Source organism: Vulpes lagopus, chromosome 5 (genome assembly GCF_018345385.1).
Source record: "Vulpes lagopus strain Blue_001 chromosome 5, ASM1834538v1, whole genome shotgun sequence".
Lineage (NCBI taxonomy): Eukaryota > Metazoa > Chordata > Mammalia > Carnivora > Canidae > Vulpes > Vulpes lagopus.
Window position 1 is genome coordinate 75,490,986 of NC_054828.1, and position 24,270 is coordinate 75,515,255.

The window sequence follows — 24,270 nt, forward strand, 5'->3', positions numbered from 1 at the left end:
TATTTAAAAACAGTGTTGGCAAGAGTACAAGACAATGTAAGCTCTTATACTCTGATAGGAGTATAAATTGTTAGAGCCCTTTGGAGGGTAGCTTGATATTATCTAACAAAATTTAAAATGCTTATACTGAGGTGCCTAGGTGGCTCATTGGTTAAACATTTGCCTTTGGCTCAGGTCATAATCTCTGCGACCTAGGATTGCTCAGCAGGGAGTCTGCTTCACCCCCACCTTTTCCTCCCCCCTCTCCCACTTGTGTGTGTGCTCACTCTCTGTCTAATAAATAAAAATAAAAAAATAAAGTGCTTATACCCAGTAATTCTATTTCTGTGCTACAGGATGTCCCTATGAAAAAGAATGCTTCCTCTGATATATTTTATGGGGCTAGGATAACCTTATAGCAAAACCAGACAAGGATAGTACACAAACGGAAATTAGAGGCCAATTCATTCATAAACATAGATGGAGAAATTCACCCAAACCCCAGAAAATAATGCAGCAATGTATTATAAACCAACTTGTATTCATTCTAAGATTTCAAGGTCAGGTTAATATTAAAAGCTAGAAGTCAGTGATGACATTTTGAAGTGCTGAAAGAATAAACTGCCAACCAGGAATTCAAAATCAGGCAAAAGTATCTTTTAAGAATGAAAGAGAAATTAAGACATTCCCAGATAAACAGCATTTTAGGGATTTCATTGCTGATAGACCTTCCATACAAGAAGTGCTCAAGGGAATCTTTCAGACTGACTGCAGACCTATTGAATTTTCTGGAGTAGGGCTAAAGAATATGCATTTTAAATAAACCCTCCTAGTTATTCTTATACACCAGAAACAAAAACTTTACAATGAGATATCATTTTCTGGCTAGCAGATTGGTAAAAACTAAAAGCAAAAACAAGCCCTGTAACATCTAGCGCTTGCCAGGATTTGGTACAATGGCAACTCTTGGTGGATGTGTGAATTGATAATTACTTTGCAAAACAATTTGGCATTACCTAGTAAAGTTGAAGATACATAAACCATATAAAGTTGTACAGACCGCTAAATGGAGAGACTCTTATATCTTTACAGCAGAATGACACATATACAAATGTTCATACTGGCTGTGATAGCAAAAACCTGGAAACAATCTAGATATTTATTGAGAGAAGAAAAGATTTTAAAAAGTGCAGTATAAAAATGCATTTGAAAATGAATGCACCAGTACGTGCAACCAAAAAAGAAAGTGCTTTCAAAAGGCACTTCCGTAATTCACAAGTCACATCTTATTAGGGATATATACATTTCTAATAAAACTATAAAGGAAAGCAAGGGGATGATGAAAAATTGTGGGTAGTGGTTAACTTTGGAGGTTGGGGCAGGGAGGGACACACAGTGTTTCAGTGGCTTTAATGATGTGAACTAAGAGATGGTTACATGGGTATATGTTTTCTTTTTTTTTTTTTAAGATTTTATTTGTTTATTCATTTGAGATATAGAAAGAGACAGGCAGAGGGGAGAAGCAGGCTCCATGCAGGGAGCCCGATATGGGACTCGATCCTGGAATACCCGGATCACACCCCAAGTTGAAGGCAGACGCTCAACCGCTGAGCCACCAAGACATCCCTATATTTTATTTTCTTATACCTCTTTTATTATGTTTTACATGTATCAAATACTAGATACGATAAAGATGTTGAAGACAACATAGAATATAAAACATCCATATTATGCTGCTATTGAAAAGAATGATAGGATTTTGTGTGTTCTGAGTCAGTGCAAGCCTTTTTTCCTGTATGGCTTTTATCCCTGTCTAATATCTACAGTTTCCTTTGCCTTCCCTTTGAGGGAAGGGATAGTATCTTTTCCCACTTAAAAATGAAATCCTTAAAAAAAAAAAAAAAAAAAATGAAATCCTTTGGGGCAAAGTTTTTTTTTTCTTTTTCTTTTTTTTTTTGGTAACATCTTATTTATTGTTATATCTTAAACAGTTCCCAGAAAGTGATTGGGACACGGTACATGCTAAATAAGCATGTGTTGAATGAAAGAATGTATGTGTGTGTGTTAAAGATTGGAATTCTACACACCAAATTAACCCCTGGATAGGAGGGTAGAATTAGGGGTAGAGCTTGGTCATGGCTGAATGAATCGAGACTGTATTGCATTTCCTATTTCATATTGTGTTTACATTTTTGTAATATGTTTACTGTGTATTTTTTAATTAAAAAGGGAGGAAACATCCTTAAAAATCAAAAATCAAAACGTAAACTGGAAAAAACAACGTTATTGACAAACCTAAACAAAGTTCTTAATTTTAAGAATTCTATTTGACAAATTATTGGAAGTTAGAGTTGAGACCATAGTGGGCTCAACTTTAACATGTAGCTGGCAGCTGACCCCTTTCCTGCGTGTTTCTAGAGGAGACTGTTGTTAGTTTGGGTCTCTGGAAGAAACGATCAGTTTGGAGCAGAGAGGCTATGAGGATTTTAAGACCTAAGATAATATGCTGAGCAGTTTTGTGTCCCTGTTATTATATACACTTAAAACCTTTTTCTGTTTGACTTAAAACTTTGAAATGAAACAAAACAAAAAGACCAGGATGTGACCAGGATTATGTTCTTGGTTGGACCAAGTGAAATAAGTAGTGTTCTATGGAACTCTTAAAATACCTGGTGTACTGATAAATAAAATTTAAATTATTTTAGTGGTGGTTGGTTTGTTTCCATTCATCCTTTGTTAAATAATTCCTTTTTTAAAAAAAAAAATTTTTTTAGGGGATCCCTGGGTGGCGCAGTGGTTTGGCGCTTGCCTTTGGCCCAGGGCGCGATCCTGGAGACCCGGGATCGAATCCCACATCAGGCTCCCGGTGCATGGAGCCTGCTTCTCCCTCTGCCTGTGTCTCTGCCTCTCTCTCTCTCTCTCTCTGTGACTATCATAAATAAATTTAAAAAAAAATTTTTTTTAAAGATTTTATTGATTTATTTGAGACAGAGAAAGAGAGCACAAGTAGGGAGGAGGATCAGAGGAGGAGGGAGAGGCAGACTCCCCGCTAAGCAGGGAGCCCAATGTGGGGCTCGATCCCAGAGCCCTGGGACCATGACCTGAGCCAAAGGCAGACGTTTAACCGACTGAGTCACCCAGGTGCCCCTGTTAAATAATTCCAAACACACAAATCCCCATTCTTCTCCCTACATCCCTAACAACACCCTTTTTAAAATTTCATTCATTCATTCATTCATTCATTCATTCATTCATTCATTCATTCATGAGAGACACAGGCAGAGGGAGAAGCAGGCTCCATGCAGGGAGCCCAATGCAGGACTCGATCCCAGATCCCAGGATCATGACTTGAGCCAAAGGCAGATGCTCAAACTGCTAAGCCACCCAGGTGTCCCCCAACAACACCCTTTTAATGATAAAATAAAAATACATACAACTGAATAATCTTACCAGACATTTCTGCACTGCTTTGGCAGCGCTTTGACAGTGCCCCTTTCTGATGCAGCTTCTAGGTCGATAGAAGTATTTTGTAGATCTCTGTCTCCACTTTGTGGTAATTATGCTTTTTAAAAAAGTGTGTAAATACATCCATTTTACTTAAATCTTAGATTTTATATAGTAAAAATGTGGATGTTATTTGTGACAAAGTACAAGAATATGAAGATCCAAATGATTGTGCTTAGGACAGAAATCCGTGATCATGTCTGGCTCACATTTTTACCTCAGAAGGAGAAACTGGTCAGAGGCATGCGCATATGAGCTCAGTGCTAAGGAAAGGATCCAGCTGTTGGCTTGTTTCTGTATGAAGGAAATTAAGTGGGATCCCTGGGTGGCGCAGCGGTTTAGCACCTGCCTTTGGCCCAGGGCGCGATCCTGGAGACCCGGGATCGAATCCCACGTCGGGCTCCCGGTGCATGGAGCCTGCTTCTCCCTCTGCCTGTGTCTCTGCCTTTCTCTCTCTCACTGTGTGCCTATCATAAATAAATTTAAAAAAAAATTTAAAAAAAAAAGAAGGAAATTAAGTTTCTCAGTATGTAAGTGCCCCTCCTCCACACGTACACACACACACACACACACACACACACACACGATGCCTACACTTGAAAGACATCTATTTTCTCTTCCATGAAATTGGGGAAATGTACACTTCTTAAGTTTGGAGCTGCTGAATTTCAAAGTGTTAAAGATTATTCCAGAAAATTTTCCCCTCTTTTTTCAGTATTTATTCTTACCATTTCCTCTTTCTTCTGATCTTTAAACCAGTAACATGTTGTTTATTTCTGGTTTTTACTAGCTCTGGGAGCATTTGGACCACACGATGTTTTTTCCAGATTTTAGACCATTTCTAAGTAGCAATCCACTGGACCAAGATAATAGAACCAATGAGAGGGGTCACCAAACTCACACTGACTTCTGGGGACCAAGTCGGCCTCCACGGCTGCCAATGACTCGAAGATACAGATCGCGAGGAAGTACTCGTCCCGATAGATCCCCAGCTATTGAAGGGTGAGTTTTTTCTTTAAGTTCTCTTTAAGGGTAGTTTCAGCGAAGGACATATTGGCATGATGTAATCTCTATAAGGTTCTCATACTTGTTACCTTTTTGGACAAGATAGAGATACATATAAACAGAATGAAGGTGAAGTTAAACTGAATGTTTCTTAACTGTGACTAGTTAACAAGTCATGATAAATTAAAGGATGCTAAAACTAATGATACAGGTCTCTGGTTAATTTTATTGTCTCAGATTAATATATAGGTTATACATTTGTTTTTCAATATTTCAGAAGATACTAAAAGGGAAATCCAATATATGGGATGTCATTAGGATTCAGAAAGACCTCAGCAGATTGGAGCAATGGAGTTAGTACAAAATTTAATAGGAATAAATACCGAGTCGTGTGACTGTAAAAACATTCATGCAACAAATGTTTATTCAGTGTCTTTTATGCTGGAAGACTTGTATTAGACATTAGGGATACAGTGGTGGGCAAAATAGATGCTGGCTTTTGATCCCATAAAGCCCATTTTGTAGGAATAATAAACATTAATTTTTAAAAATGCTTGCCATAGGCATAGGATAGTACTTCATTCTTTATTAGCTTATTTATACATATAAATTAGTATTTGCTATTGCTTTTTTTTTTTTTTGCTATTGCTATCTTTTTTTTTTAAGTGTTTTTTTTTTTTTAATTTTTATTTATTTATGATAGTCACAGAGAGAGAGAGAGAGGCAGAGACACAGGCGGAGGAAGAAGCAGGCTCCATGCACCGGGAGCCTGATGTGGGATTCGATCCCGGATCTCCAGGATGGCGCTCTGGGCCAAAGACAGGCGCCAAACCGCTGCGCCACCCAGGGATCCCTTAAGATTTTATTTATTTGAATCGCTTCTTGGCCTCTTGGCTAAGATCAAGTGAAGATTTTATTTATTTGAGAGAAAGAGAGAGAGAGAGAGGCGCGTGCACAAGCAGGGGAGGGGCAGATAGAGAGGGAGAAGCAGGCTTCCCATTGAGCAGAGGAGCCTGATGTGGGTCCCCTGAAACCTGAGATCATGACCTGAGCCAAAGATAGATGCTTCACTGACTGAGCCACCAAGGTGCCCCTGCTATTCTCATTTTATATAAGAATAAACTGAGAGAGAAATAAAATAACTTGGATCAGTGGTAGATCCAGGATTTGTTTGAATCCAGGGATATATGAATCTAGTGCTATAGGGCAGTCACTAGCCACATGGGATTATATCAATTTAAATTAATTAAAAGTTAATAAAACTCAAAATTCTTTATTCACAGTAGCCACATTTCAAAGGTTCAGTAACCACAGATTACAGCTGGTAGTTACCATATTTTATAGCACAGATTATAGAACATTTCCATTATCTTAGCAGGGCCTATTGAACAGTACTGTTCTAGAGCCTACACTCCTTCACATACATAAAGCTTCTGGATTTTACTGTTAATAGCTTACTGTACTTGCTTTATCACATATCTGTCGATCTGTTTGTCCATTAGTTCATATCATGTCTTATGAATTTCTTTTTTTTTTTAAGATTTATTTGTTTTAGAGGGGGGAGGGGCAGAAGGAGAGAATCTTTTTTTTTTTTTTTTTTTTTTTTATGATAGTCACACACACACACACACACACACAGAGAGGCAGAGACACAGGCAGAGGGAGAAGCAGGCTCCATGCACCGGGAGCCCGACGTGGGACTCGATCCCGGGTCTCCAGGATAATGCCCTGGGCCAAAGGCAGGCGCCAAACCGCTGCGCCACCCAGGGATCCCCTGTCTTATGAATTTCAAAAGTAGTTGTAAACATTTCTTCTTAGGACAATAATAGGATATAGGAAATTTGATTTAATAGGATTGTCCAGGACAAAAGCCAAAAAATCTTAGACAATTATAATAATATCTGATGCTCAGAGGCAAACCTCTGCCAGTTAAACTGCATGAAAATTACTTTCCTTTCTCTATCTGACATGGACCCCATTGTTGAACTCCTCAGCTACAGTTCATCTAAAATTTTACCTTTTGTGCACTTATTTTCTACCACTCACTAAACTATCAGTTTTGGATCAGTGCTGTGGTCTGCTTTTCCTTGCTCCTCCCCTAAGGGATGGCTGAGTACTGCTGGAGGAAAATCATTAAATATGCTTATTGATGCCCATGGAGCTGGCAAAGTGTATTTAATCTCCATTAGGCTGTCAATGCATTTGATTAGTCTTTTAATTTGCAATTCCCCTCAGGACATATTTTGAACTTCTGCCAAATTTCACTCCAAATTTCCAATCTGGTAGCTAATTCTCGGCAGCTGACTTGTATTCTTCGTTTTGAAAATTGGGGCCTCAGACGTGAACTCCAAAAAACCATGGGTCAGATTTCTTTACATTAATATTTATTTCTCTTTCCAGTCTCCTGAGATGAGGTACCCTTTCTTTGTGTTCAAAGTAACCCCATCAGCCCATGTTTCTCTTTTTTTTTTACCTGTTTCTTCTAAAATTTAGTTTCATGCATTTTCATCTCGCTGCTCCCCCATCCCCCACACTTCAGTAACATGGTTTTCAACTCTGGCTGTACATTGGTGCCACTGAAGATATTTTTTAAAATTCTGATACCTGGTCCCTGTCCCCAAGGATTCTGATTTAAGTGTTTTAGGTGAGATCTAAGCACTGATAATTTTTAAAACCTTCTGAGGTTATTCTGATTGCAGCCAGAATTGAGCTAAACCATTGCTTTAGTTACTGCCCAGTCTTATTTCCTTTCTTTTCTGATAAAATTTTCTAAGAGGAGTCTGCATTTACTTTTTGTACTTTCTCATCTCTCATTATTTCTCTACTACCATAATCTAATCTTCCTTTCATGAAAATCCCCGTGTTGCAGAGGTACAGACCCAGTGGATACTTCAGAATCTTTATTGTATGGGTCTGATGTATAAATTCAACATTTCCCCCCCTCGTGAAATTTCTCTGCTTCTCTGACTTCTATGACAGTACATTTACTTGATATACCTCTTCTCTGACTTTCCTTCTTGTGGATATTTCCTAAACATTTGTTTTCCCAAGGTGTTTTCTTCTTTCAACTTCTCCTTAGTCTGCAGCAGACTTCTCATTCTACTTCTCCTTAGTCTGCAACAGTCCCAAATAAACTTTGGGACTTAGTAACATTTTGGGTTGGCTAATTCTTTGCTATGTGGGTGCTCTCCTGTATGTTACAAGATACTTAGCTGCATCCCTGGCTTCTGTCTACTATCTGTAGAGTAAAGCCCTATTACCCTCCCAGTTATGACAACCAGAACTGTTATCAAATGTTGCCAAATATCCCTTGAGGGAGCAAAATTGTTCCTGGTTGAGAACCACTACTCTATAAATTCTCTCTGGCCATTCCTAAGTTATCTCACTATTCTGATAATCACCTATATACTAAAGATTCCCAGGTCTATTTCTGTTTTGACCTTTCCCCCTAATTTGAGACTTGAATATATAACCTCTTGTTAGGCATTTCCATCTGGATGTTCCATAGATACTCCAAACCCACCAAGATGGAAGCTAAACTGAATCGTTTTTCTTTTTCTGATTTTGATTGGAGGTACCACTCTCTACTTATTTAAGAAACTGAGGCATTAACCTAGAATCTTTTCTTTTTCCCACTCAGATCTCCCATATATACACATCTAGTTAGTCATTAATTCTTACTGATTTTTGTTTTCTATATCTCAGCTCCTATTTTGTCCACCTATAGTTTCCCCTATAGTTCATGTCCACATTTCCTTCAATGTATTACCATTCTTAAATTTTACTCCCATATTACCCTTGCAGGGTTATCTACTTAAATGTTCAAATCTTTATCACTTCCCTGTGTGAAATCCACTGTCATAGGGTCCGTAAATCATATACAAGGTCCTCTATGTTTTTGAACTCTCTCAACCTCTGCAGCCTTGTTTCCTGTCACTTCCTACTTTTCTTTTATTCCACCAATATAAAACTTATCATTCCCTATATACACTATGATGTTTCTAGTTTATTTGCCTTTGCTTAATCTGTTTCCTCTGACAGAAATACCTCTATTGCTTTCTTAACCCAATTTAGTTCTTTAGTGAATTTAGGAAGCCTCTTGTGACCTCAGGACTGTGCCAGAGGCCCTTCTTTGTGCTCTCCCAAAGCACCTCATGCACTTTCCTACTATGGTTGTAACTATACCAGTTGAAGTCATATTAATACTAGTGGCTAGCATTCATGAAGTGTACTATGCCAGTCTTGACATCCATTAGCCCATTTAATGTTCCCCCAAACACTGTGAGATAGGTACTACTGAGGAAAATTGAGATTCTGCTCTATTAGAGTATATTATTAGTTATCTGTTGTTGCATAACAAATTATCCTAAAACTTGGTGACTTGAGAGAGTAATTAATAATAATTTATTGCTCACAGTTCTTTGAGACAGAAATTCAGATGTAGGGTAGCAGATAGTTTGTCTATGTTGTGTGTGATGTCTAGGACCATAACTAGAACACATAAAGCCTGACAGATGGAGAGGGAGAAGCAAGCCCCTCCCCATGCTTGTGCACGTGCACGCTCTCTCTCTCTCTCTCTCTCTCTCAAATACATAAAATCTTCACTTGATCTTAGCCAAAAGGCCGAGAATCAAGTGAAGATTTTATTTATTTGAGAGAAAGAGAGAGAGAGAGAGGCGCGTGCACAAGCAGGGGAGGGGCAGATAGAGAGGGAGAAGCAGGCTTCCCATTGAGCAGAGGAGCCTGATGTGGGTCCCTGAAACCTGAGATCATGACCTGAGCCAAAGATAGATGCTTCACTGACTGAGCCACCAAGGTGCCCCTGCTATTCTCATTTTATATAAGAATAAACTGAGAGAGAAATAAAATAACTTGGATCAGTGGTAGATCCAGGATTTGTTTGAATCCAGGGATATATGAATCTAGTGCTATAGGGCAGTCACTAGCCACATGGGATTATATCAATTTAAATTAATTAAAAGTTAATAAAACTCAAAATTCTTTATTCACAGTAGCCACATTTCAAAGGTTCAGTAACCACAGATTACAGCTGGTAGTTACCATATTTTATAGCACAGATTATAGAACATTTCCATTATCTTAGCAGGGCCTATTGAACAGTACTGTTCTAGAGCCTACACTCCTTCACATACATAAAGCTTCTGGATTTTACTGTTAATAGCTTACTGTACTTGCTTTATCACATATCTGTCGATCTGTTTGTCCATTAGTTCATATCATGTCTTATGAATTTCTTTTTTTTTTTTAAGATTTATTTGTTTTAGAGGGGGGAGGGGCAGAAGGAGAGAATCTTTTTTTTTTTTTTTTTTTTTTTTTTATGATAGTCACACACACACACACACACACAGAGAGGCAGAGACACAGGCAGAGGGAGAAGCAGGCTCCATGCACCGGGAGCCCGACGTGGGACTCGATCCCGGGTCTCCAGGATAATGCCCTGGGCCAAAGGCAGGCGCCAAACCGCTGCGCCACCCAGGGATCCCCTGTCTTATGAATTTCAAAAGTAGTTGTAAACATTTCTTCTTAGGACAATAATAGGATATAGGAAATTTGATTTAATAGGATTGTCCAGGACAAAAGCCAAAAAATCTTAGACAATTATAATAATATCTGATGCTCAGAGGCAAACCTCTGCCAGTTAAACTGCATGAAAATTACTTTCCTTTCTCTATCTGACATGGACCCCATTGTTGAACTCCTCAGCTACAGTTCATCTAAAATTTTACCTTTTGTGCACTTATTTTCTACCACTCACTAAACTATCAGTTTTGGATCAGTGCTGTGGTCTGCTTTTCCTTGCTCCTCCCCTAAGGGATGGCTGAGTACTGCTGGAGGAAAATCATTAAATATGCTTATTGATGCCCATGGAGCTGGCAAAGTGTATTTAATCTCCATTAGGCTGTCAATGCATTTGATTAGTCTTTTAATTTGCAATTCCCCTCAGGACATATTTTGAACTTCTGCCAAATTTCACTCCAAATTTCCAATCTGGTAGCTAATTCTCGGCAGCTGACTTGTATTCTTCGTTTTGAAAATTGGGGCCTCAGACGTGAACTCCAAAAAACCATGGGTCAGATTTCTTTACATTAATATTTATTTCTCTTTCCAGTCTCCTGAGATGAGGTACCCTTTCTTTGTGTTCAAAGTAACCCCATCAGCCCATGTTTCTCTTTTTTTTTTACCTGTTTCTTCTAAAATTTAGTTTCATGCATTTTCATCTCGCTGCTCCCCCATCCCCCACACTTCAGTAACATGGTTTTCAACTCTGGCTGTACATTGGTGCCACTGAAGATATTTTTTAAAATTCTGATACCTGGTCCCTGTCCCCAAGGATTCTGATTTAAGTGTTTTAGGTGAGATCTAAGCACTGATAATTTTTAAAACCTTCTGAGGTTATTCTGATTGCAGCCAGAATTGAGCTAAACCATTGCTTTAGTTACTGCCCAGTCTTATTTCCTTTCTTTTCTGATAAAATTTTCTAAGAGGAGTCTGCATTTACTTTTTGTACTTTCTCATCTCTCATTATTTCTCTACTACCATAATCTAATCTTCCTTTCATGAAAATCCCCGTGTTGCAGAGGTACAGACCCAGTGGATACTTCAGAATCTTTATTGTATGGGTCTGATGTATAAATTCAACATTTCCCCCCCTCGTGAAATTTCTCTGCTTCTCTGACTTCTATGACAGTACATTTACTTGATATACCTCTTCTCTGACTTTCCTTCTTGTGGATATTTCCTAAACATTTGTTTTCCCAAGGTGTTTTCTTCTTTCAACTTCTCCTTAGTCTGCAGCAGACTTCTCATTCTACTTCTCCTTAGTCTGCAACAGTCCCAAATAAACTTTGGGACTTAGTAACATTTTGGGTTGGCTAATTCTTTGCTATGTGGGTGCTCTCCTGTATGTTACAAGATACTTAGCTGCATCCCTGGCTTCTGTCTACTATCTGTAGAGTAAAGCCCTATTACCCTCCCAGTTATGACAACCAGAACTGTTATCAAATGTTGCCAAATATCCCTTGAGGGAGCAAAATTGTTCCTGGTTGAGAACCACTACTCTATAAATTCTCTCTGGCCATTCCTAAGTTATCTCACTATTCTGATAATCACCTATATACTAAAGATTCCCAGGTCTATTTCTGTTTTGACCTTTCCCCCTAATTTGAGACTTGAATATATAACCTCTTGTTAGGCATTTCCATCTGGATGTTCCATAGATACTCCAAACCCACCAAGATGGAAGCTAAACTGAATCGTTTTTCTTTTTCTGATTTTGATTGGAGGTACCACTCTCTACTTATTTAAGAAACTGAGGCATTAACCTAGAATCTTTTCTTTTTCCCACTCAGATCTCCCATATATACACATCTAGTTAGTCATTAATTCTTACTGATTTTTGTTTTCTATATCTCAGCTCCTATTTTGTCCACCTATAGTTTCCCCTATAGTTCATGTCCACATTTCCTTCAATGTATTACCATTCTTAAATTTTACTCCCATATTACCCTTGCAGGGTTATCTACTTAAATGTTCAAATCTTTATCACTTCCCTGTGTGAAATCCACTGTCATAGGGTCCGTAAATCATATACAAGGTCCTCTATGTTTTTGAACTCTCTCAACCTCTGCAGCCTTGTTTCCTGTCACTTCCTACTTTTCTTTTATTCCACCAATATAAAACTTATCATTCCCTATATACACTATGATGTTTCTAGTTTATTTGCCTTTGCTTAATCTGTTTCCTCTGACAGAAATACCTCTATTGCTTTCTTAACCCAATTTAGTTCTTTAGTGAATTTAGGAAGCCTCTTGTGACCTCAGGACTGTGCCAGAGGCCCTTCTTTGTGCTCTCCCAAAGCACCTCATGCACTTTCCTACTATGGTTGTAACTATACCAGTTGAAGTCATATTAATACTAGTGGCTAGCATTCATGAAGTGTACTATGCCAGTCTTGACATCCATTAGCCCATTTAATGTTCCCCCAAACACTGTGAGATAGGTACTACTGAGGAAAATTGAGATTCTGCTCTATTAGAGTATATTATTAGTTATCTGTTGTTGCATAACAAATTATCCTAAAACTTGGTGACTTGAGAGAGTAATTAATAATAATTTATTGCTCACAGTTCTTTGAGACAGAAATTCAGATGTAGGGTAGCAGATAGTTTGTCTATGTTGTGTGTGATGTCTAGGACCATAACTAGAACACATAAAGCCTGACAGATGGAGAGGGAGAAGCAAGCCCCTCCCCATGCTTGTGCACGTGCACGCTCTCTCTCTCTCTCTCTCTCTCTCAAATACATAAAATCTTCACTTGATCTTAGCCAAAAGGCCGAGAAGCAATTCAAATAAATAAAATCTTAAAATAAGAATAGCAATAGCCAAAAAAAAAAAAGAAGAAGAAAAAACACTGACATTGTCTGCAGGCTTATTTGTGTGCATGTCTGGTGATAGTGCTAGCTGGTGGCTGGGCATTTAGTTCATGCTGTCAGGGAAAACCCATATGTGACCTTCCTTAGTTTAAGTCAAGTCTAGTTTGTTGGGTTTTTTTTTTTTTAGATGTCCATTAATTTGCTTTTGTCTGATTGTTTCTTCATTCAGATGAATTATCTGGGCAAGAGTATCAGATAAATGATGTATCTTTCTCAGTGTATCACGACAGACGGGGCACAATGATATTAACTTGTCCCATCATGGGTAATTTAAGTTTGACCATTTGGTGAAGGCCATGTCGACGAAATTTTTCTTATAAAGATACCCTTTGGGATGGTTCTTAGAGACTGAATGAATACCTGGTTCCCTAATAGTTTTTTTACCTAGTGATACTAACATCTAGTGATGATTCTTGCCTGAATTATTACTATAATGGCTGTAAAATAATAATTTTTCTATTTCTATGATTCCTTCTACAGATACCAATCTTCTGTAAAAGAGCTTTTTTCTTCTCCTGACCCTATTTTATCAATCCACTTATTTATTTTAGCATGAACTCATCGATTTTATTGTAATCATTATTCATTTTGATGCTTATAATCCCAATTTGACCAGAGTAATTAGATATAAGCATTTTATACAGCAATACTTGTTCACAGTCCTTAAATTAATAAGAGAATTGGGGTGTCAGAGTAAAGTGATAAGCTTCTGTTTCTCTGATTATTAGCTGATACTTTCTGGCCTACTGGACAAACACGGTTTCTGCTGGGGTTCCTGTAATGGAAATAAAATTCTTTCAAGAAGATTTTTTTAGTTGCTAAATAGTAATGGGGAGAATTCTTTTAACTTGTCCTTACTACTGTATGAATGCTTAAAAACAATATGAATGTCCTTTGGTGGCCTTGTATTTTGTCTGGAATCTGAAAGAAGAAGGTAACTAACAATCAAATGCTAGAATTTGGGATGCTGGGTGGCTCAGCGGTTGAGCATCTGCCTGCAGCTAAGGGCATGATCCTGGAGACCTAGGATCGAGTCCCACATCGGGCTCTCTGCATGGAGCCTGCTTCTCTCTCTGCCTGTGTCTCTCCCTCTCTCTGTCTCTCATGAATAAATAAATCTTAAAAAAAAGAATGCTAGGATTTTTCAGGTACTAGGCTATATACACTCTTCTCACAGAGCCCTGGAGCTGGGCTCTGAACAATTAATGTAGGCAGGGGTCAAATTTTAATATATTGCTCAAAAATTCCTTACCAGATTAATAAAATAACAATGTGAACATTATTAGCTTGATTCAGTCCTCCTTGGTTGCTTTGCTTCTTTATTCCTTTGGAAATTGTGGTCTACTCTATGACAGCATTATTCTCTTTAACTAATAGCAAAGTGGGAGAAGGATATAAGCTTCCTTTTCTCATGTGTCTTTTACAGATAATCACATTACCTGAGTAACATATAACCTGACCTAATGATGGCTTACACAAGAGTTGTTTTCTCACATATAACAAGATGTCTGTAGCTGGGTGGCAGTAGGATGTATCTGTATCTTAACCCTGTTAGGGTTCAGTCTGTGATTCTCTTGATCTTTCTTGCATGCTTGCTACCTTAAAGCTGAGCCTCAGGAAAGAAGAAAGGGAAAAGGGACAGCATCAGTTTGTCTGTCCCTTTGTTTTTAAGGAAAGGAAAATCTTTTCCACTGCCCCACTCCCACATCTATATTTCTTGCCAAGAAAATTCCACTCACTGGGTACTTTGTCATATATTCCCTATCCCCAGCTATAAAGCTGGGAGAGCAGCTTTAAGTTTGACCATTTGGTGAAGGCCATGTCGACCAAATTTTTCTTATAAAGATACCCTTTGGGATGGTTCTTAGAGACTGAATGAATACCTGGTTCCCTAATAGTTTTTTTACCTGAGATGCAGGAGACTAAGACTAAGAGCAGGGACTAAGAGAGCAGGGACTAAGTTTTTGAATCCTCTGTAGTCAGGGGTGGTAAGGGAGAAGGGTATTGAGAATGGATTTGGGGTCAGACAGCCAGTGCCTGCTAATTAGATATTTTATAAGCTATTTTATTTTTTAAAGATTTTATTTTATTTGGGAGGAGATAGTGACAGAGAACACGCGTGGAGAGGAGGAGGAGAAGCAGGCTCCCTGCTGAGCAGGGAGCCCAACTTGGACTGGATCTCAGAACCCTGGAGTTATGATTTGAGCTGAAGGCAGATGCTTAACCAACCAAGCTACCCAGGCAGCCCTTTATTTTTTATTTTTTATATTTTATTTATTTATTTATTTATTTATTTATTTAGCAGCCCTTTATAAGCTATTTTAGCTAATAGAAAAAGTGACCTGTTACTTCAGATTAATTGTAGCATAGGGTTTACATTTATTTTATATTTAAATAATGTAGCAATTTTCTAAAGATTTTGATCTTACTCTTGTAAGGTATGTTAACCATGGGGATTCCTGGGTGGCTCAGGGGTTGAGCACTGGGATCAAGTCCCACATTGGGCTTCCTGTGTGGAGCCTGCTTCTCCCTCTGCCTGTGTTTCTGCCTCTCTCTCTCTCTTTCTGTCTCTCTCATAAATAAATAAATAAAATCTTAAAAAAAAAAGATATGATAACCATGGGCACCTCCCCACATACCTTTTATTGGGAGGGGATGAGTGTCATGAACTTAGTGATTTCTTTGGGCTCTGAATCAGTGTTTTGTATATTTTAGTCATTTAACTCTTGGTGACTTTTTCCCTTTCGAACATTATTATTTAAAGGTTTTGGGGCAGCCCTGGTTGCGCAGCGGTTTAGCGCCACCTGCAGCCTAGGGCATGATCCTGGAGACCCTGGATCGAGTCCCACGTCAGGCTCTCTGCATGGTGCCTGCTTTTCCCTCACTGTGTGTGTGTGTGTCTCTATGAATAATAATAATAATAATTTAAAGTTTTTTTGTTTCTTTTTTTTTTTTTTTAGGGGCACTGGGGTGGCTCAGTTGGTTGGGCATCTGTTTTTGGTTCAGGTCGTGATCCCAGGATCCTGGGATTGAGCCTCACTTAGGGCTCCCTGCTTGGTGGTGAGCCTGCTTCTCCCTCTTTCTCTCAGCCTGCGGCTCCCCCTGCTTGTGCGCGGGCATGCATGCACACACATGCTCTCGCTTTCTCTCTCTCTCTCTGTGTCAAATAAATAAATAAAATCTTTAAAAAATAATAAAGTGTTTTTTAAAAGATTTATTTTAGAGAGAGTGTGTGGGGGCTGGTGGGAGGGCAGGGGAAGAAGGAGAGTGAAACGTGAGCAGACTCTCTGTTAAGCATAAGCCCAATGTGGGGGTTCTCTCTCAGGATCCTGAGTTTGAGACATGAGCCAAAACCAAGTCTGATCCTTAACTGACTGAGCCAGAGAGGCACCCCATCATTTAAAGTTTTCATTAAATAAACTTACCTGTTTTTTACCTTATTTAGACATACTGTGAAAAGAAGCTTCATATTATTACCCGTGTAAACATTATTGACTAAATATATAGATAGAAAAGCATTTGCCATTAATAGAAAGTAATGATAAAAGTAAATACATTAAAAATGAAGCAACATTATCTTATAAGGGGTTAATATTTAAAGTACATAAAGAACTTATATAGCTGAACAGCAGAAACCCCCAAATAATCTGATTAAATGGACAGGGGATCTGAATAGACATTTTCCAAAAAAGACATACAGATGGCCAGTAGGTACATGAAAAGATGTTGAACATCAGTAATCACCAGAGAAATGCAAATCAAAATCACAGTGAGATAGAAAATTGAAGGTAGCTTTTTTTTTTTTTAATTTTTATTTATTTATGATAGTCACACAGAGAGAGAGAGAGAGAGGGGCAGAGACATAGGCAGAGGGAGAAGCAGGCTCCATGCACCGGGAGCCCGACGTGGAATTCGATCCTGGATCTCCAGGATCACGCCCTGGGCCAAAGGCAGTCGCCAAACCGCTGCGCCACCCAGGGATCCCCTGAAGGCAGCTTTGATCAAAATTTTAAATCTCGGGGCACCTGGGTGGCTCAGTGGTTGAACGTCTGCTTTTGGCTCAGGTCATGATCCTGGGGTCCTGGGATCGAGTTTTGCATCGGGCTTCAGAAAATTTTTTTCTTAAATCTCTGTAATGCTGATTTGTGACCATTATGAACCATCTAGCCATCTTAGGGGAAAAAGTATGGATGGCTTTATTTAAAAGTACATCATTGTCTTGAGGTCATTTAGGGTCAACACACTTTGTTCACTCCCATAATGCCACTGAGGAAAGTCACATGCGTCAGTACAGATTCATATTACCAGTTTAACCTTCTGTATTGTCTGCGGTTATTTTTCTCATCTCTGGTCAAACTACCTTCAAAATACTTGCAATCTATAAACTGGGTAATCCATCTGTTTGCATCTTGTCTTCCAGTGGACTAAGCTTTTGTTTCCCAGGGTGAATTTGAGCATGTAGGAAATGCAGAAGAGGAATTGTCCCAATTCTTTCCAATTCTAGATTTGCTGACTTAAGAATATATAGTTTGATTTAAAAATCTCATTGCTGTTTTTCTTGAACCATTTTTTCTCCTATTTTGTAGTTTCAAAAGGCTTAAATGATTTCCAGAAAACATGTAACAGGTCCATAAAAACCCATGAAACCTAAATTCCTTTCCACTCAAAAGAAATCTTAAACCATATGTTTTGATTGTATATAGAGATTAATCAACTAAAGGAATGTCTGTTAAACTTAAAAAAAAAAGTGATTGTTAGAAATGCAGATGACGTAAGAGTGTTATATTATTGACTTCTCATCTGCCACAGCACCATTGCTATAATGTTAAGATTTTTTTAAATAGTGAAGAGCACTTGGGAGAATTTGGGGTGGGGGAGAAATGTTTACTTTTTCCTTGATTTTCACAGTAGTGGCATTCCTGGAAAATTTAGTATATCTTAAAATCAAGTGGAAAATACTTTTATATGTAGAATGGAGTTGAGTTTGGGCTCTGTAAGTTATGGACAGTTTTCCCCTAAGTAAATGTCCAAGCAGGACAGTTCAAAGATTATGTATGTTGGAGGACAACTATTTGTTGGGCCTATTCTCCCATTTCTTGCAAGGGTTCCTATCTACTAAATAAAAATGGTACCTCCCCATTTATTGTAATTAGCAAAACTGTCTCCTTGGATTTCTAAATCACTGTGTAGGGGCAGTATTGAGAACTGATGTGAATTAGAAGTCCATAGATGGGTCTCAGTGGTCAGTCAGCGTGTTATCTTAAGCTATCTCCCTGTTTCCATCTCTCTCTCTCTCCCCCAGCTCTGCTTTCTTGTATTGGCATCATTATTGGATAGCTAGCTCTCCCTGATTAAAATGAAAGATGGCTGGTGGTAGCTTCAAGTTTTCAAGAACATTAAAGCATTCATCCCAGAGGATATGTCAGTCGGTCGGCTCTCAGGGAGGGCTCCTGGCTCGGCTTGGGTTTTGTGCCTGCACCTCTAAGTGGGCGTGCAGGTATTATTCTTGTGAATTTTTTTTAATTTTTATTTATTTATGATAGTCACACAGAGAGAGAGAGAGGCAGAGACACAGGCAGAGGGAGAAGCAGGCTCCATGCACTGGGAGCCCGACGTGGGACTCGATCCCGGGTCTCCAGGATCGCGCCCTGGGCCAAAGGCAGGCGCCAAACCGCTGCGCCACCCAGGGATCCCCCTCTTGTGAATTTTTTTAAGTTAAGGATCTATCCCTCCCCTCCCCTCCCCAATATGAGTGTCTAGTTATTTGCAATGTAACTTTTTGAATCATCCTTCTACCCTGAAAAGTTACCTTTTCCAATATACATTTTCATACTCACCTATCTCTAGATTGTCTTTTATGGTCTGTTGATCTTTATTTTTGTGTTCCTATACCTTACTGATTTAGTTTTTATAATTTTATGGTATGATTTGATACCTACTGATGAAGTCTACTTCATTATTGTTCTTTTCCAAAAATGCCCTGATGCTTTTTCCTTTCTAAATGGATTTTTAAATTTAATCTATCCATCTATCTATTTATTTTTAAAGATTTTATTTATTTATTTGACAGAAAGCACAAGCAGAGGGAACAGCAGGCAGAGGGAGAGAAAGAAGCAAGCTCTCTGCAGAGGATGTGGGACTCAATCCTAGGACCCTGGGATCATGACCTGAGCTGAAGGCAGCCGCTTAACCGACTGAGTCACCTAGGTGCTTCCAAATGGATTTTAGATGCATTTTGTCAATCTCTGCCCCCTCTGCCATGCCATTAGGATTTTGATTGGAAGTGCATTGGATTTATATAGTACCTTGGGGGCAGTGCATACTTTTTATAATTTTGAAACTTCTCTGGATCCCTGGGTGGCGCAGCGGTTTGGCACTTGTCTTTGGCCCAGGGCGCGATCCTGGAGACCCGGGATCGAATCCCACGTCAGGCTCCCGGTGCATGGAGCCTGTTTCTCCCTCTGCCTGTGTCTCTGCCTCTCTCTCTCTTTCTGTGACTATCATAAATAAATAAAAAAATAAAAATAAAAAAAAAAGAAGTTTTTTAAAAAAAAAAAAAAGAAAGAAAGAAACTTCTCATCTAGGTCCACACCTCATGTCTCAATTTATTTGGTTCTTTTGTGGTGATATTCAGAGTAGTTTAAAAAATAATAATAAAAAAATAATGGGAATCCCTGGGTTGCTCAGTGGTTTAGCACCTGCCTTTGGCCCAGAGCATGATCCTGGAGTCCCGGGATCGAGTCCCACATCAGGCTCCCTGCATGGAGCCTGCTTCTCCCTCTGCCTGTGTCTCTGCCTTTCTCTTTCCTCTGTGTTTTTCATGAATAAATACATAAAATCTTTTTAAAAACAAGTTTTATAGTTTCATTTAACTTTTTAATTGATTATTGCCAGGAAGCTCTTTGTCACCCATCCCCTTGCTATTTAATTGAATTCTCTTATTAGCTCTAATAGGTTTTCATTTTATTCCCTTGAATTTTCTAGATTAGTGACGTGTCATATACAGATATTGTGTTTTTTTCCCTCTTCATGCCTCATTTTTTATGTTACATTGATTATATTATCACAACAAAGTTGTCTAATAATAGTAAGCATCCGTGTCTTTTTCGTGACTTCAGTGGAAATGCATGTTTCTTTTTTAAGCATGTTTACCTCTGGCTCCTTGGATATGTACTGTCAGATTAAGAAAGTTTTATTCTTAATTTATTAGGGACTTTTAATTAGGAATGACTAGTGATTTTTATCAAATGTCCTTTGCAGTCTTATCAAAATGACTTTATAGTTTTTTCTTTTTTTTTTTTTTTAAGATCTTATTTATTTATTCATGAGAGACACACAGAAAGAGAGAGAGGCAGAGGGAGAAGCAGGCTCCATGCAGGGAGCCAGATGTGGGACTTGATGCCGGGTCTCCAGGATCACGTCCTGGGCTGAAGGTGGCGCTAAATGGCTGAGCCACCTGGGATGTCCCTATAGTTTCTTATTTAAACAATTAATGCATTTTATTAACTCATAGATTTTCTTTTTTTTTTATTTTTATTTATTTATGATAGTCACACAGAGAGAGAGAGAGAGAGAGAGAGGCAGAGACACAGGCAGAGGGAGAAGCAGGCTCCATGCACCGGGAGCCTGATGTGGGATTCAATCCCAGGTCTCCAGGATTGCGCCCTGGGCCAAAGGCAGGCGCCAAACCGCTGCGCCACCCAGGGATCCCACTCATAGATTTTCTAATGTTGAACCCACACTGTAAGCTTTAAAGAAAAAATACCTGGGCAGCCTCTGTGTGTCTCTCATGAATAAATAAATAAATCTTTAAAAGAAATAAAAATAGGGCAGCCTCGGTGGCGCAGCGGTTTAGCGCCGCCTGCAGCCCAGGGTGTGATTCTGGAGATCTGGGATCGATTCCCGCATCGGGTTCCTTGCGTGGAGCCTGCTTCGCCCTCTTGCCTGTGTCTCTGCCCCTCTCACTGTGTGTGTGTCTCATTAATAAATAAATAAAATCTTTAAAAAAAAATCTTTAAAAGAAATAAAAATAAAAACACATTGTCAAGAAGCATTAAACTTAATATATTCTTGGCATTGATTTGTTCCCAATCTTTTTTTTTTTTTTACATCTGTTCATAAGGGTAATTTTTTTATGTTGCCTTTTTTTTATTATTATTATTCATAGAGACACAGAGAGAGAGAGGCAGAGACACAGGCAGAGGGAGAAGCAGGCTCCATGCAGGAAACCCGATGTGGGACTCGATCCCGAGTTTCCAGGATCACACTCTAGGCTGCAGGCGGCGTTAAACCGCCGCGCCACCGGGGCTGCGCTATGTTGTCTTTATCATATTTTAGTATCAGGATTATGTTAGTTTGATAAAACGAACTGGGAAATTTTGCTGTTTTGTTTTTTGGGTTTTTTTTTTTTTTTACACTAAACAGTTTCAGTAACACAGGAATTATCTATTCCTTAAAGATTTGATAAGAATTACATGTCTGGGGGGCAGCCCGGTGGTTTAGCAGTTTAGCACCACCTTCAGCCGAGGGCGTGATCCTGGAGACCCGGGATCAGGTCCCATGTCCGACTCCCTGCATGGAGCCAGCTTCTAACCCTCTCTCTCTTTCTCTCTCTCTCTCTCTCTCTCTCTCTCTGTGTGTGTGTGTGTGTGTGTGTGTGTATCTCTGTGTATCTCTAATTAACAAATAAAATCTAAAAAAAAATTACATGTCTGGGCCTGCCATCTTTTGATGGACGACCAGATCACTTACAACCTTTACAACCTTTAAAGTTACTTCTGGGGTTAATGGTCTGGAGTGCTGTTGTATTCATTTCTATTCCCAGCTTCTGGTAGTGTCTGTTTTAGTGGATACTGAATATATTTGTGTTGAATGAATGGATGATTGTAATCATGTTTCTAAGTGGTATATGGAATATATATCTTGGTGGTAATTATAGCTAAGAGTTTGTGCCAGGCCCTACTCTGAGTGTATTACAGATGTTAATTTGTTTAATCTCACTATAACCCTATGGAGAAGTTACTGTGAATCTCCATTTTACAGTAGAAACTGAGGTATAGAATCGTTAGGTAATTTGTTTGAGATTATAAAGCCAGTTAAATATTGAAGCCAGGATGTCACACGAATGATATTTTTATTTGGTAGGATTATATATGTTTCTTTTTAATTTTTTAAAAATTTATTTATGATAGTCACAGAGAGAGAGAGAGAGAGAGAGAGGCAGAGACACAGGCAGAGGGAGAAGTAGGCTCCATGCACCAGGAGCCCGACGTGGGATTCGATCCCGGGTCTCCAGGATCGCGCCCTGGGCCAAAAGCAGGTGCCAAACCACTGCGCCACCCAGGGATCCCGGATTATATATGTTTCAAATACTTTAAATCAATCTAACAGTATCATATAATCTTCCCAATTAAAAAAAAGAAAGAACTAAGCATTTCCCTAATTTTCTCAAAAACTTTCCTTCCAAAGCACGTATGATAACATTATGTCAGGAAGTAGTACTTACAAGTTTTTAGTTCACTTTCCTTTCCCTTTCCCTCATGTAATGGAGCACAACATCTCTTTGTTAGTCATATTCTCTATGGATCATGTTATTCTGCCTGCTTTAGTAGGTCTACCCTGATTCTTCCATGTGATACTTACTCCCTTACAGTAGTTGTCATTATGTGTCACCCAGTGTTTTGAAAGCACAAGTTCGTATTTTATAGATTTCTTTTTTTTTTTTTTATTTTATTTATTCATGAGAGACATGACATAGTTAGAGGGAGAAGCAGGCTTTCTGTGGTGAGCCTGCTGCAGGACTCCATCCCAGGATCCCAGGTTCATGACCTGAACCAAAGGCAGACGCTCAACCACTGAGCCACCCCGATGCCCTATAGATTGCTTTTTTATTAGATTTTAGCTTGTTTTCTTCCTAATGATAGTTTGTCCTATTGATTTGAGGAGTGTAGCTTTTTATTTTGCTCATCAGGCTTTCAACTGGTGGTTTCCCTGGGCTACATCTCAGGCTCCTGTTCATTCCACTGATTCCACTATAAACAGAGTACTTCGTCATTTAAAAAATCAGATGTCAGAGATTAATTAGCCTTTGTGGGATTATTAATGTGTCCTCACACCAATTTAGGGAGTTACCCTGAAATGAGATCTATTTTCTTTGGCTTTTTTAATGACATGAATGAAACCTCTTTGCAAATGTAAAGAAAGGTAAGCCTCACATTGTTCATTCATTCTGCAAATACTTGTAGGCATGCCTAAAGTGTGCGCTCTGTCCTCTGATCTGCAGCTTTCAAATGATAGTTTCTCCAGATGTAATCAGGTCCTGAATAGACTAGCTCATCTTATCTAACCTTAAATGAATCTGACCTGTGCCAGAAGACTAATTTATTAATTTGCAACTGGGGGTATTCTGTTTTAGTGACTAGAAAGCTCATTTCTGCTTGTTACGTAATGCTATCTTTGAATTTCCCAGATAACAAGAAATTAAAAGCAATCCGATGGTTGCTTGGTATGTATAGAATAAACAGATTGTATAGTCTTTAGGAGCAATTTTGGTAGAATTGTGACAAGTCTAAGGAATTACTCATATTTCACCTTAAACAATGTTTTTTTTTTTAGGATGGCAAAATATTTATATTTGTCAGTTGTCTATATTGGATGAACACCAACACAATCATACTTTCTAGACTTCATAGAGGTTATTACCCATTACTTTGCACTTATTACATTAAGACCTGCCTTTATTTTAGTGTGTTTAACTCCTTTAACATTTGTTTTTTATTGTTAATGTTTTAGCCTGGTGTTTTGATCAGCTGTCTCTGAATCACTTTTGTAGGACAGGGTACATCTGATGTTTGCTTCCTAAAATATGTTCCCCTGAAGGAGATTCTGAGACCATAGTTTTCTGACCACTGATCACTACTCACATTTTGAGAATTGACTTCTTGATTATTTAAAAATATTAGTTTTTTTCTTTAAATTAAAAAGGCAACAAGAAAAGCCAGTTAAACCTTAATGCATAATTTTGTGAAACTTTTAACATATGATTCCTTCATATATATAATTGAAATGGAATCATACTTATTTTGTCATCCTCCTTTTTTTTTTTTTTTAATTTTTATTTATTTATGATAGTCACACACACGCAGAGAGAGAGAGAGAGGCAGAGACATAGGCAGAGGGAGAAGCAGGCTCCGTGCACCAGGAGCCCGACGTGGGATTCGATCCCGGGTCTCCAGGATCGTGCCCTGGGCCAAAGGCAGGCGCTAAACCGCTGCGCTACCCAGGGATCCCATGTCATCCTCCTTTTTTATCTTTTATCGTAATAGATTAT

At 38.7% G+C, this 24,270-nt stretch overlaps 1 protein-coding gene across 2 annotated transcripts in view; it reads left to right on the top strand.

Moving 5' to 3' along the window:
- Nucleotides 1-24,270, top strand: part of RNF115 (ring finger protein 115) — an 80,709-nt gene that overhangs the window by 41,308 nt on the left and 15,131 nt on the right. For both annotated transcript variants that reach the window (XM_041754360.1, XM_041754361.1), the window contains one exon: nucleotides 4,274-4,485. In XM_041754360.1, coding sequence (XP_041610294.1) covers nucleotides 4,274-4,485 — 212 coding nt within the window. The remainder of the gene's footprint in view (nucleotides 1-4,273; nucleotides 4,486-24,270) is intronic.